Source organism: Panthera tigris, chromosome D2 (genome assembly GCF_018350195.1).
Source record: "Panthera tigris isolate Pti1 chromosome D2, P.tigris_Pti1_mat1.1, whole genome shotgun sequence".
NCBI lineage: Eukaryota > Metazoa > Chordata > Mammalia > Carnivora > Felidae > Panthera > Panthera tigris.
Window position 1 is genome coordinate 67,491,433 of NC_056670.1, and position 16,029 is coordinate 67,507,461.

Here is a 16,029-nt window from a genome sequence, read left to right on the forward strand (position 1 = left end):
CACAGTCTATCAGACATGCTCCTAGTTATTTACCCAAATGAGTTGAAAACTTCTGTCCATACAAAAAGTTGCACCCAAAATATTTTTAGTGGTTTTATTCATAATTGTTAAAAATAGGAAGCAACCAAGATATCCTTCAATAAATGAAGGATAAACTGTGATATAGCCATACAATGGAGTATTGTTCAGTGATAAATGAACTATCAAGCCACAGAAAGACATAAAGGGACCTTAAATGCATATTGCTAAATGAAAGAAGCCAGTCTAAAAAATTTTACATCATTTATGATTCCAACTATACGTAACACTCTAGAAAAGGAAAAAGGAAAAGATCAGTGGTTGCCAGGGCCTCTGGGGGAGAGGGAAAGTGGGGTGAATAACTAGGTGAAGCAGGTGATTTTTAGGGCAGTTAAACTATTCTATACGATATTTGTAATGATGGATACATGATATTTTGTATTTATCAAGGCCCATAGAACTGGACAACCCAAAGAGTGAATGCTAATGTAAAATAAGAACTTTCAGTTAGAAATAATATATCAGTGTTGATCTATCAGCTGCAACATGTGTACCACCTAATAATGGAAGATGTTAATAGGGGAAATTGTGGGGAAGAGGCTATATGGGAACTCTCTGTACTTGCTGTGCAATTTTTCTGTAAACTGCTATAAAAACAACAACAACAAAAAACACTCTTATTACCATTACCACTATCTCCTTAGTCAAAGCTGAAATCCTTACCTTAGCCTATAAGACCTTAAATGAATCTGACTGAGATCTACTTCATCTCCTACCACCTGATTTCCTTAATCATGATTCCAGCCACATTGGCCTTCTGTTGTGTTTTGAACTACTCTCTTGCCTCAGAGTCTTTGTGCTTGCTCTTCACTCAGCCTGGAAAATTATTCCACCAGATAGTCTCATTGTTTCTTCCCTCTCCCATTATTTTAGGTCTGTTTTCAAATGCTACTTCATCGAGGGGCGCCTGGGTGACTCAGTCGATTGAGCGTCTGACTTTGGCTCAGGTCATGATCTCACGGTTCATGAGTTCTAGCCCCACATCAGGCTCTGTGCTGACAGAGCCTGGAGCCTACTTCCAATTCTGTCTCCCTCTCTCTATGCTCCTCCCCTGCTCACACCCTGTCTCTCTCTCAAGAATAAAGAAAGGAAAAATATTTTTTAAAAAGTGCTACTTCATCGGGGTTTCTTTTCCTTTTATTTATTGTCAGCATCTACAGTCTCCTTCCCCCATCATACTCTTCTGCTTTTATCTGGCTTTATTTTCTTTTATAGCTCTTAATACTTCCTCACCTTGATCATATGTTAGTTTATTTTTTCCTAATTAAAATATAAGTTCTATGAAGGCAAGCATTTTATCTTTTTTTCTCTTACCGTATCCTAGCACATGGTAGATGTTTAATAAACGTTTGTAGAATGGATGACTGAATGAAGTCCGTGTTCTCTCTGTAGGCATATGTGTGGGAAATCAAATTTAAAATCAAAAGATTGCTTAGTAAGTGTGGAATATTAGTCCTAAGATGCATAATATTAATGGCTGACGTTAGCAGTACAATAGGGTGATCCATTTGTTTTCACTGAAGGATGCATCTGCTCCACAGACAGGAAGCTTCTATTTGGGATCAGAAAGTGCTCTTCCATGAATAGTGGAGGAGAGACTGCTAGTGTTTCCCTCTTGAATCTCCCCCCTTTTTTTCTTCTTGGAATTAAAAAATACATAAAAACAAAAATTGCAAAATACAAATGTATGAAGTAGAAAATAAAAACCACTCTTAAACCCCATCAGAAGCAAGTCACTATTAACACCTTGGTTATTGTCCTTGAAAACCATCTAGAATGGACTTACATTTTGTTTTGTTTTTTATTATATTTCATATGTGGTGAAACATGTTTACTGTGTAGCTGGACAGAGTGTAGAAATAGCAAATAGTGCTGTAGCAAATTATTTCATGAAGTGCTTAGATATTTAATATGTAAATATCTTGCAAATTGTAACCTAGGCTCTTACCCTGGCACAGTGTTGCCAACTACAGAATTTATCATATATTCATAATTTTCAGAGGTTTCTAACTGTCTGAATATGAACAAGAGAAGCTTGGGAAGTTATGAGTATTACTCTCAAGAAGAGCAATCTTAAACTGTCCCACCACCACCACCACTACCACTAAGAAGGTTTTGTTAATTGCATTAAATAGGACATTTTGGATTAGTTTTGAAAATATTTCAGATTTTCATGGAAACTATATATAAATGATAAACTTCCCTGAATTTTCCTAGATCTTTTTCTTTGGACTGAAGAAAATTTTAAGTTCTTCATGGGTCTTAAAATTTATACATGGATTTTGGGGAAAGTCTAAAATAATTTTCACATTTAATCCACAATACTATATATAACTATACTTAACTATATAATATATATAATATACATTAATATAATGTATATAATAGAGTGTACAATCCAATATTTCAGGGACTAACAGACCAGATTTTTAAATCATGTTATTTTTTTGTGTGTTGTTAAAATTAAATCACATTTCCTGAGTTTTAATCATCTTCAAAATATTTAGAGATTACTAGATTGTGAGAAAGAAGTATTAGTGTTACTAGGTGACACTCTTTCCTAATATGTCAGTATTACCATGATTTGCTGACTTTGCAGAGTTTTGTAGTGCTGGAGGATAACTTTCTGGAGAGAATATGTGTTCACAATAGTCCAGTTGCCATGTGGTGATTTACACAAATCAAAAGGGTTTAACTTAATTTGAGTCCAGGTGATTATATTCTGCTTTTTAAAAACACTTTTTAGTTTTAATATTAGATAGTCGTATGCAAATTTCTGTCCTAAAATGTTAGTAACTAATCTATGTTCAGAGGTTATCAAACTGGCATTCTGAATACTGAAAAAGGTCCACAAATGTGTTTAGTAAGACAGTGTTTTGTTCTGTTTTAACCTAAGAATTAGTTAACATTTAAGCATTGAAAGATTTTACATGAAAATCTATGTTTCCAGCTTCTTTTGAAAAGTGTGAAAATTGGATAGTATTGAATTTTATTCCATCGTATCCGTGATTCTCAACTGAGGGCAATTTTGTTAATGTTACAACAGAGGACATTTGTTAATGTCTAGAGACAATTTTGATTGTTACAGCTTGGTTGGTGGGTGCTATTTGCATTTAATGGGTAAAGGCTAGGGGTGCTGCTTATACATAAGACAGCCTCCTATAGCAATGAATTATCCAGTCCAAAATGTCATAATACTTAAGTTGAGGAGTCCCGCAGTATATTGGTAACTGAGTTGAATCACCCCTGTTCCATATGGGTTAAAGTTAAAGAAAGTCTTCCATCTTGCTTTATTTACTTGCCTCAACTCACTTTTGGAGTATCTTCCTTTAGGGTAGTAGAAGTTATTTTAATGGAAACTAAATAAGTATCATTTATTAGAAAATATGATGGCAAATATAAAAAAAAAATGTTTTTGTTACTTCTGGCTTGAAGAGCATTAGAGCCCAAATTTTACCTTCCCCAGTTATCTTCATTCATTCTTTAAGTTAACGTGGTGCTATAATACACACACACACACACACACACACACACACACACACACACACACAAAATACTAGATATAGAGGAGATAAGCAGGTATGTACACTTTAAGGATTATGTTTTGGAGAGTTGCTCCATTTGCCATTATGTAATGCTTTCTATATCCCTGATAATTTTCCTTACTTTGAAGTCAACTTTGTCTGAATTTATTGTAGCTACTCCAGCTTTCGTTTGATTAACATTAACTTTGTATTTCTCTATCCCATTACTTTTAATCTACCGGTGTCTGTATTTAAAGTGGCTTTTTTGAAGACAACATGCAGTTGGGGTTTTTTTAATGTTTTTTTTAATGTTTTTGTTTTTGAGAGAGAGAGAGAGAGAGAGAGAGAGAGAGAGAGAGAGAGAGAGAGAGAGAGAGAACGAGTGGGGGAGGGGCAGAGAGAAAGGGAAACCCAGAATCTGAAGCAGGCTCCAGGCTCTGAGCTGTCAGCACAGAGCCCGACGCAGGGCTTGAACTCGTGGACCCTGAGATCATGTCCTGAGCTGAAGTTGGACGAACACTTAACTGAGCTACCCAGGTGCCCCTGGGTTTTTTGTTTTTTTTTAATGTTTGTTTATTTTGAAAAAGAGAGTGCATGCGCACATGAGCAGTAGAGGAGCTGAGAGAATCCCAAGCAGGCTCCACACTGTCACCCCAGAGCCTGAAGAGGGACTCCATCTCAGAAACCCAAACTGTGAGATCGTGACAGGAGTCGAAATCAAGAGTCAGATGCTTAACCGACTGAGCCCCTCTGACAGTCTCTTTTATTTGGTATATTTATTACATATAAAATGTTTACTGGTTCTATTGGATTAATATAAACTATATTGGTAACTGTTTTCTATTAGCTGAACTTGTTCTTTCATCATCTTTTACATTATTTGGTCTTAACTGAGGATTTTATATTACTCCATTTTCTCTCTTCTTAGTGTATTGTTTATACTTCTTTTAATTTTTAGATGTAAGAGTGAGTGTTTTGTCCTAGAGTCTGCAGTATGAATTTACAGCTAATATTAGTCAACTTTCAAATAACACTATACCACTTCATGGGTAGTGTGGTTACCTTAAAACAGAATATAGCCCAATTCCTCCCTTCTGTCCCTTATAACACTGCTGTCATTTGTTTCATTTATCCTTAATCTGCAATCATCTAATATATTGTTGCTATTATTACTTTGAACAAGCCTGTTATCTGTTAGGTCATGCTCTTCTTTCATATAGATCCAAATTACCATCCTATATAATTTTCTTCTTTTTGAAGAACTTCTTTTAGTATTTCTTGCAAGACAGGTCTACTGGCGACAAACTTCGTCAATTTTTGTTTGACAAAGTCTTTATTTCTCTTTTACTTTTTTTTTTTTTTTAACGTTTATTTATTTTTGAGACAGAGAGAGACAGAGCATGAACAGGGGAGGGTCAGAGAGAGGGAGACACAGAATCCGAAACAGGCTCCAGGCTCTGAGCTGTCAGCACAGAGCCTGATGCGGGGCTTGAACTCACTGACCGCGAGATCATGACCCGAGCCGAAGTCGGCCGCTTAACCGACTGAGCCACCCAGGCGCCCCAATTTCTCTTTTACTTTTGAAGGATACTTTCACTGGATACAGACTTTTAGGTTGATGGTTTTTTTCTTTCAAGACTAAGTATTTCATTTCTTTCTTTCTTTCTTTCTTTCTTTCTTTCTTTCTTTCTTTCTTTCTTTCTTTTTTTTTTGCTTAAGTGGTATTCTGAAGAGAAGTCTAGTACAGTTCTTACCCTTGTTCCTCTAAAAGTAAGGTGCTTTTATCCTGTAGCTTCTTCCAAAATTTTCTTTGTGTCTTGGATTTTCTACAATTTGATTATACAGTGCTTGGGTAAGAACAGGAGGGGATTTTTCTTCTGTCTTCATCCTGAGAAACCTGAGTGGTAAAGCACAAGGGTCCAGTTTCTCCATCTCCTTGCCAACATTTGTTATTTTCTGTTTTTTGATTATAGCCATTCTATTTATTTATTTATTTATTTATTTATTTATTTATTTATTTATTTATTTATTATGTTTTTAATGTTTATTTTTGAGAGAGAGAGACAGAGTGTGAGCAGGGTAGGGGCAGAGAGAGAGGGAGACACAGAATCTGAAGCAAGCTCCAGGTTCCAAGCTGTCAGCACAGCCCGACGCGAGGCTTGAACTCACAAGCCATGAGATCGTGACCTGAGCCGAAGTCGGACACTTAACCGACTGAGCCACCCAGGTGCCCCTCAATTATAGCCATTCTAATGGATGTGAGGTGGTATCTCACTGTACCTTTGATTTGATTTTTTTTTTTAGTGAGTAGTGATATTGAGCATATTCGTATATTTAGTGGCCATTTGTAGATTTTTTTGGACAAATGTCTATTAAAGTTCTTTGACCATTTATGAATCGGGGTTTTTGTTGTTGTTGAGTTGTAAGAGTGCTTTATATGTTCTAGATATTAATCCTTTAGCAGATAACATGATTTGCAGATATTTTCTCCCATTTTGTGGGTTGCCTTTTCACTCTCGATAGTATCCTTTAATGGAACATATGTTTTTAATTTTGATGAAATTCAGTTTATCCATTTTCTCTTTTGTTGCCTGTATTTATAACAATGTGGCTTAATAATCCCAGACCCAATTTTCAGAGTTCTATGCACTTTATTTGCTCATCTTACTTTTTCAGTATTTCCAGCTTCTGCTTTTAGAACAAAAGGGAAATCATGAGGGAACCAATGTAGCTGTTCAAAAACTTTATGTTCAAATGTGCAACATTCTTTGTTGCAGAATAACACTAAGAATAATTTAAATTGCCAGTATAGCCCTTTCAACCAGAATGAGGAAAAATATACCTTATTTTCTAACCTTTTGCAGTACTCTTAAATCTAGAGTCAGTTTATAAATCTCATTTTGTTCATTTTTTTTTGTTTTTTAATATTTGTTTATTTTCGGGAGAGAGACAGAGTGTGAACAGGGGAGGAGCAGAGAGAGAGGGAGACATAGAATCTGAAGCAGCCTCCGGGCTCTGAGCTGTCAGTACAGAGCCTGACATGGGGCTCGAATTCACAAACTACAAGAGGTCACAACCTGAGCCGAAGTCCAACGTTTAACTGACTGAGCCACTCAGGTGCCCCTCACTTTGTACATTTCTGTGACATCAGAATGTATGCCTATTTGAAAGCATATATGTTTTGAGATAGAAGGTGACCTGACCGTCAAATTGAACTCAAGATGAATTTGATATTTTGTGTTGAATTTGGTTAAAAAATTGGTGAGCTCTAGGGGCGCCTGGGTGGCGCAGTCGGTTAAGCGTCCGACTTCAGTCAGGTCACGATCTCGCGGTCCGTGAGTTCGAGCCCCGCGTTCGGGCTCTGGGCTGATGGCTCGGAGCCTGGAGCCTGTTTCCGATTCTGTGTCTCCCTCTCTCTCTCTGCCCCTCCCCCGTTCATGCTCTGTCTCTCTCTGTCCCAAAAATAAATAAAAAACGTTGAAAAAAAAATTAAAAAAAAATGATTAAAAAAAAATTGGTGAGCTCTATTTAAAGTATGGAATTTACAAACATAAATGTGGTTGAATTGGTTACTTGAATCTATGTGTATAATATTGGTGGTTATTTATATTGATTGGTAGTCATTTATAATCAACATTTTAACTTTATTAGATGTCATTTTCTCTTTTTTATCATTATTGAGGTATAATTGGCAGATAACATTACAGTAGTTCCAGGTGTACAACATAATGATTTAATATTTGTAAGCTGTCATTTTCTAACAGTTTCAGATCTTGTGTTTGTTACCTTTTCAGAAAGTATAATTATGATAAAAAACATGAAGTTTTCTTTCAGTTTTATTTAATATATTCATTAATAATTCTTGTTAAATTTTTATGTTGGTCAATTTTACAGGTGAATTATGTAACCTCATTACGCTGGATGTAGCTCACAATCAACTTGAACACCTCCCAAAGGAGATTGGAAACTGCACACAGATAACCAACCTTGACTTGCAGCACAATGAACTGCTAGACCTCCCAGATACTATAGGTATGAATGGAGAGAGAAGATACTGATAGTCATTTGTAACTACTTGGACATTAAAAAGACTATTTTTGATCCATTTCTATAAGAAAAGTTAAAAGATTAAAATTACCATTAAAGTAGTAAAACTTCTAAAAGAGAGTATTTTAAAAGTGGTTTTTATTTCCATTTCTTGGTGAAGAAAATAATTAGGTTTTAGGAAAGGAGTTCAATTAGACTATAAAAAAGAATGTTGAATATTGGATATTGAATATATATTTTATAACTGCTTAAATTGCAGAATGAGTGCATTTTTTGTTTTTGCTTATTTCAGAATGTTGCATGCTATTATATAGGGTGTGGTCCCTTTGCTAAAGCAAACCACACTGAAAAATAAAACCACTACTGTTCAGTTTTTAAAATCTTGGCCAACATAGCTTAAAGTTTGTTCATCTCTGCTATTGAAGGGACTAAGATAAGAGATGTCTTGACGTAGAAAATGTGTTTCAAAGACCTAGCCACAGCCTCCAAAAGTTGGAAGTGCTTGTTGTGATATGTTTTATATTTATAGAGTCATGTTTATCTTTCTAAATGCCCATATAGTTGTACAAACCAGTAAAAGAAATTTTAAAAAGTTTGGACACCTTTTTAGTTATTAGTTTGTTATAAGGATACTATAATGTTTATTTAGGAAACTTATACCTGTACTTAATTTTTATAATTTCTATAATGAATATTTATGTGGTTCTGTTACTAAATCATAAGAGGCCTATGATGGTGATATCTTTCTCCAGAAAGATTTTCGTTTGTTTCTGTCAGGTACCTAAGGGACCACTTGAATGCTTCTGTGTTCTAAGGTTTGAGATTTTTCTGGTCCCTCGTCATTCAAAAGTACCGTGTAGACTAATTGGAGGGCTGTTTTACTTCGGTTTACTCTTAGTGCTAAGGTACAGCCCTTAGCTGTTGACATTGATTTCTGGACTCTCCACCCTTGGCTGGCTGTAGATTTTGACTCTTGGCAGAAACATGCCCAATTAGCTGAATCTTCTAGTTAGAGAAGCACTCTTAGGACAAAATTTTCTCCATTATTTTGCTTATTTCTTTGGGTTCCCACCTGATTTCTGCCCTGGTTATTAGTCATTATCTTGTTAGCTCTGTGACTTTTGTTTTGGAAGAGTTTTAAATTTTTTTCAGTGGAAGGGTTTGTCTGAATTACCTAGTCTACTGTTACTTGAAACAGAAGCAGTCATTAAAAAATTTTTAAATAAGTTATATTAAATTGTTCTAGGTTACAGGACTACTATTTCTTCACGGGAAAGCAGTCTGAGACTTCTTTAGGATGTAACAGCTAGCCATTAGAACCTGTATCTTTGTGATTCTTGGTCCAGAGTTCTTTATATCACATTGTTATTTGTAAGACTAAGTGTTCTAGTTAGTCTTTGGATGTGTTTGGATGCAGTCTAGTCTTTGGATGCAGTCTAGTTAACTGCATTAGATTCATCTCTGAAAGGCAAGATGATGTACAGCATATAGTGAATTGCTCTACTAATATTCATAGTAATTTTACCAGATTTCCTGTGTAAATAAAAGAATCCCAATTTCTGGTTCAATAGAGACTGAATGCAATTCTTTCTTCCTTTTCTCTATAAAATCTATTGAAATGGCCAAAATAAACAAAGAAAAATGGCCCTTGAGGAAAAAGAGAAAAGATCTGTATTACATCTATAGAACATGATCAGGCTGATATAAAAAAGAAACAAAGAATACTTTGCTTAGAAATATCCTTGCCATATAAAGTTTAACTTTAAAGGAAATACTGTATAATATAATGAACACATCCAAAGACCAAAAGAGCGATGGTGTAGGATCAGTGGAAGAAGTCCCTTAGAATCTGGAACAAAAAGAAGATACAAAATATTTGAAATAGATACAAAATAATTGAAAAAGAGTCTCAGGAGACAAGACTAGGAGTTCTAGAAAGAGAATATAAGTAATACAATGAAGAAACTAATAAAATACACTTTTATAATCTTGCCCTGAACTTGACAAAAACCCAGCTAATATGATTGACATTGCTTACCAAGAAGACATAGTGAAAAAAGATACATTCTGGTAGTTTTAAAAATTAGATTTACGTAATTGCTTTGAATATACCTTCTAGTCACATATAATGTTCTAAAACTTGTCTTTGTCTAGTTTCAGTTTTAGGGTAATGCTGGTTACATATAGTAAGTATGGAAGTGTTTTCTACTCTTCAGTTTTGGGAACAGTTTGTATAAAATTATCATTATTTCTTCCTTTAAGCTGTGGTAAGATTCATCAGTGAAGCCACCTGGGTCCAGATGTTTCTTTGTAGGAATGCTTTTAAAAACAATTTGTTTCCTTAAAAGAGAGCTGTTTAGGTTATCACTTTATTCTTGAGCAAACATAATCATTTATGTCTTTCAAGGAATAGGTTCATTTCATTTAAGTTGTCACATTTAATAGGCATAAAATTGTTTATAATACTCCCTTATTAATAATAATATGGTAGTATTGTAGAATCTATACTCTCATTCCTGATATCAGTAACTTAGTAGTAACTTAGATCTTCTCTTTTCCTGTTTGATTAGATTGTATCAATTATATTGATTATCTCTAAATTTTATTGATTTTCTCTGTTTCTTTGACTTTTATTTCATTGATTTCCACTTTGGCCTTTATTATCTGCTATGAGTTTTATTCTTTTTGGGTTTCTTATAGTGGAAGCTTGATGTCATTGATGTGAGGTAGAGTTTGTACTACATACTGACATATTTAATTTGTGTTGTATGCTGTTACTTTGAAGATTTCTTCTCATACATGTATCTAGTGCTATAAATTTCTCCTTATGTACTGCTTTAGTACCATTCCCCAAATCCTGATATATTGTGTTTTTCTCTTTGGTTTTGTTCAAAATACCTTCTAATTTACTTTTTCGTTTCTTCTGTGATCTGTGATTTATTTAGAAGTGCGTTATTTAGTTCCCAGTATCTGACAATTGTCCAAGGGGTTTTCTGTTCATGATTTCTAATGTAATTCTGTTGTGATTGAAAACATAACTTGTGACCTGAATCATTTAAATTTATTGAGACTTCTTTTATGGCTCAGTATGTGATAAGTCTTCCATGTGCAGCTGAATATGTGTTCTGTGTTTACTGAGTGGAGTGACATAGATGAGGCAATCAGTAAATTTATTCTACTACCTGTCCTTTTTGTCCTTATTTCCTCCTAATTTGTGTTACACTGTTGGGACATTCATGGTATATCTTGTGCTGACTGATCTCTGGTTCTTTTTCATCTTCATGTTCATTGACAGTTGTGTTGCCATAGTTGTCCCAGTCATCTCTTGGTTGGCTTAAGTCAGTCTTGTAGTGTTTTCTTAGAAACAGTTCATAAATAACCGTTCCCTAGTTATAGAATGTTTGTAGCCTTTATTTTTTTTTAATTAATTAATTTATTTTGAGAGAGAAAGAGAGAATCCCAAGCAAGCTCTGTGCTGTCAACACAGAGCCTGATGCAGGGCTTGAACTCAACGAACCATGAGATCATGACCTAAACCAAAACTGAGAGTCAGACAGTTAACTGATTCAGCCACCCAGGCATCTCTGTTTGTAATCTTTATATTTGAACAGTTTGGATGGATATCAAAATCATTGGGTCCAGCTTTGTTTACTTTAAGAATCTTTGTAAAACTAAGAGAGAGTTCTACTGTCTTCTGGCATTGAATGTACAAAAGTATGAGGCCAGTTCAATTTTTTCCCCATTGCAAGTGACTTAATCTTTTTGCCTGGCCATGCAGAGTACTTTTCTTCATTTCTGAAATTCAAGAACTCTAGTATATTTAAGAACTCTATTATAATTTTTTAGTGTTGATCTTTCATGGTCCATTTACCTGGGATACTCTGAGCCAACTCAACACATAGGTTTAATTTTGATAGTTTTATGTAGTTTATATACTTATTATAGTTTTCTTGGGTTATGTAGACCTATTTACATAGATTGTATATTCCTACATTGAAAGATAGGTCTGTAAGTTTGCTTGTTCTAAACAGCCAACTAATGGCAACAGTAAAGGAAAAAAGAAAGAATAATGCATAATCTTAACATGATCAGTTTTCAGTGGAATGTTATATAAAAGCACTTTAAAAAAGCAACTTCTTTTATAAAATTAAAGTCTTGCTCAGTTGTAGAAAGAAAAATAAAGGTTATTTATTGCAAATCAGCTAGGGAAACCAAAATTAAAGATGCTTGAACTGGTATTAATACTCATATCCCTCTCACTGATGCTTAGTCACTGTATATTTCTTAGGATATTATAGATGCTAACACTTTATTGGTCCTTAAGCGTTATCAGGCAAGTTCTAGTGTAGGGGCCTTTATTTATACTTCTTGGTGTCTCTGCTTATGATCTTTCTCTTAAATACCCACATAATTTCCTCTACTCTTTCAGCTGATCAAATGGATATATATAGGGTTTGTTCCTCAATCAGCCCTGTTCTTACTCTTAAATAGTCCAACAATGTTTTGTTTAATATTTTATGCATGTGTCTATATCTCTGTTATGTTAAATAACAATCAAAGGGGGATGAAATTAAAGTACAAAAATGAACAGCCCGGGCAAAAAGAGGAAGTATAGGTGGTAGTGGATGATAAAATCTTCCATTTACTAGGACTAGGGTCAGGGTGTCTTGGATTTACTTCCTCTGACAAAGAGTGACTTCTCCATGTAGCCGCCTTTCTCCTGGATTTCTTAATTGTATGTATCTCTTCTTCTATCAGAATTACTATATTTTAAGTATGTTTATTAATATGAAAACATTTGACTTCATTATTAATCTGTTGTGGTTAAGATATCATCTCAGAATAACACAAATGCCTCGCTTCTAGCATATTCTATGTGATCAGGTTACAAGTATGTATTGGAAATCAATGAGAACTGAAATATTAACAATAAGAAAAATTTTATTAAAAATTTTTTTAATGTGTATTTTTAAGAAAGAGAGAGAGAGACAGAGAATGAGCAGGGGAGGGGCAGAGAGAAGGAGACACAGAGTCCAAAGCAGGCTCCAGGCTCTGAGCCGTCAGCACAGAGCCCAATATGGGGCTTAAACTCCTGAACCGCAAGGTCATGACCTGAGCTGAAGTTGGCCACTTAACCAACTGAGCCACCCAGGTGCCCCGACAATAAGAAAAAATTTAATATTTTATTTATTTTTATATGCTTTGATAGTTTTCAGCAAACGGAGTATTTATAACTGTTAATCCAAATAATGGCAAAGTGAATAAGTAATGTTTATTATAATTTTTTATAATATTGTCATTTTTTTAAGTTTATTATTTTGAGAGAGACAGAGACAGAGCGCCCAAGAATGGGAAGGAGAGAGAGAGAGAGAATGAGAATCCCAAGCAGGGTCCTATGCTCTCAGCACAGAGTCCTATGTGGGGCCCATACTCACAAACCATGAGATTATGACCTGAGCTGTAATCGAGGGTCAGACAATCAACTGAGCCACTCAGGTGCCCCTGTAATACTGTCATTTATTATTATTAAAATAATTACTTTGCCTTTTCCATCCCTCTCATCCCCAGTATTTTGTATAGCAGAAGGTTGAGATTTGGTGAGAAATTTGAACATTTGGGTCTTGGTCTGTTATAAATCTCAACAGTCTTAATTGACCTTTGAGATTCTTCCTCTTGTTTATTGGAGAAGAGAAATTCACCCCAAAACATTTAGTAGCAAACTAACTGGAATATGGTTCTTCTGATACTTTTCCTTTTTTTTCCTAGTCTGCTTCTTGAAAAGTATAACTTAAAATGAAAAACAAACCAACAAAAATGAACACCTGTCCTGCACAGTTGATTTGAGTCCTGAGCAGCTGCTCTTCTCTCTTTTTTCTGGACCAGAGAAACTTGCCCTAATTCACAATTGAAATGAGATCTTTTAATTGTCACCTGACAGTCAGTTTTCTAAAAATCACTTTATTTCCTTGCCTTTTTTTTCTTACAAGTAGACCAAGATGTTTTTACCCCTTTCTTTAATTAACATGGACCCTCCTAGAGTAGTTATCACTGGTTGGCGGTAGTCACTGCCATTTACACCTTGTTCTGTGAAGAAGAGACAGAAGGAAGTGGGGAGGGGACAGCTGGTTGCAGTTAAGTGAGAGAGGACTTAAAAACATATTTACAGTCTCTCTGATTTAACCGTTAGTCTGCCCTGCTGAGTAAAAAGTATATTCTTTTTCATGTAAATATTTTCCCATTCAAGAGTCAGTTATGACTAAAAATAATTAAACTTCATTACAGCAGCCATTTTGTTTTGTTAAAGCCTTCTGAGATAACTCTGGTGATTTTCTGAAACCAGCGGTGGATAGTGGTGAAAGGTCTGAAATTGGAAAAAATGTTTTATTTTCTATTTCTTCTCAAATGAGATAAAGAAAGAAATCTGCAACAAGACCTGGCCTTGGAGGCTGGAGCACAGAACAATTCAGAGATCTTTTGTTGCACTGGGCTCTGAAGAAATGTTACAGTAATTATGGTTATAGCAACAAGTAGAGTTTTAATAATTACGTTTTAGGTAATTGCAGTGCAAATTCATATTGCAGCTTTACTAGTTTTCTTTTTAATTGTGGCATTCTTTTAGGTTTTCATTTAAGAATTCTTTATATTGCTTGCTTTTCAGTTTGATTTTAGTTTCTTAGTTCACCATTTCTGGAAAAAAAAAACCTTTGACATTATTTAATCATTAAAACTGTGTGTCTTTTCTGATTTGTTTTTTTTTTTGAGACTTTGTTAAAATAAGATTAAGATCATTTGAGTAAGAAATTTACTCAAAAGTTATACTGAATTAACCTAAAGGTGCTGATTATATTTGCTGAAGTTAAAAGCATCCAATTTTAATTCATAGCCATTTGATGTTGCTGTAATTTAAAAATCTGACAGCATAAGAAAGCAAGCTGTCAGAGCAGAGCACAGAACAACTTACATTTAAAGTTAAGCACTTAAAGCTAAATGCCAGTGATTGGCAGTGATCAGCCTACATTTATACACAGAAGCTCAGCAACATTGATTTTATTTCTTAGTCACAATGGCTCAACATTAAAGCAAGCTATGGCTTGATTTCTAGGCTGTGGTTTAGTTTGTGGTAAAACCTGCTTACTGAAAGAGGTTAGAGTTGAAACCACTGCAGCGGGTGAATCACAGTAAATATCAGATTTCTGACGTCCAGGTTTTTTTTCTGGCACAAGAGAGTTTTGATATTTCACCCTTCTTTTTTTTGAGAGTAATGGATTTTGGCAAAATGTGGATGACTCTGAACATGCCATGCTCTCAGTAAAGTGGTAAGGGCTTCACAAATGTGAGCTGTTCATCAGAATAGCATATTCTTACAGATTACAGTTTTGGAAGTTCAACTTCTTCTACCCCACAAAAAAGGAAAAAGAAAAAGTTCAAGAAAGTTGGAGGTACTATTTTTGCTTAAATAACCACTAATTTCTGTATTAGATAATGTCATGTGGCATTTTGACTACATCATTTTCATTTTGTAAATTTTTTTAATGTTTGAGAGAGCACAAGCACAAGAGGGGCAGAAAGAGAGGGAGATACAAGATCGTATTTATTTTTGAGAAAGACAGAGACAGAGTGCAAGCAGGGGAGGAGGGGCAGAGAGAGACACACACACAGAATCTGAAGCAGGCTCCAGGCTCTGAGTTGTTATCAGTGAGCCGGATGGGAGAGCTCAAACTCCTGAACCGTGAGATCATGACCTGAGCTGAAGTCAGATGCTTAATCCACTGAGCCACGCAGGCTCCCCTCATTTTATAATTTTTAAAGAAACCTGTTCTAACTTTTTTTATTTTTATTTTTATTTTTATTTTTATTTATTTGAGAGAGAAAGAGAAAGCACATGAGTGGGGAAGGGCAGAAACAGAGGGAGAGAGAATCCCAAACAGGCTCCATGCTCAGCAGGAGCCCGAATTGGGGCTTGATCTCTGGAATCCTGAGATAATGACGTGAGCTGAAATCAAGAGTCAGACACTTAACTGACTGAGCCACCCAGGCACCCCCATTCATACTTTTTAATACTGTAGAAACTAAAACATTTTACTATTTGTCCTCCTCTCTCTATTAGGGAGCAAAATGTAAAATCTTAAAATTATATGAGATGCTTTTCTTTGGTTCTCATTTTAAAATAGGGAGGGAAGGAAGGAAGGAATATTTTATTCTTTGCCTCTCCCATGCCCTCTGGCCACTATAGCTACAAGGCTGGTCAAGGTGGAAATTTTTCTACACACAGTGATAACATCTGATTTTAAAGAGCTTCAAAATGTTATAGTAAAAGTTTAATTTGCTATATGAAGTTAAAGGTAAAAAAGGCAGTCAACCTTAGGGAAAAAAATGGAAG

General features: G+C 35.0%; 1 protein-coding gene across 5 annotated transcripts in view; it reads left to right on the top strand.

The window, feature by feature from the left end:
* The window catches only part of SHOC2 (SHOC2 leucine rich repeat scaffold protein), a 107,245-nt gene that overhangs the window by 70,444 nt on the left and 20,772 nt on the right, over positions 1-16,029 (top strand). For all 5 annotated transcript variants that reach the window (XM_007087187.3, XM_042960984.1, XM_042960986.1 and 2 more), the window contains one exon: positions 7,497-7,634. In XM_007087187.3, coding sequence (XP_007087249.1) covers positions 7,497-7,634 — 138 coding nt within the window. The remainder of the gene's footprint in view (positions 1-7,496; positions 7,635-16,029) is intronic.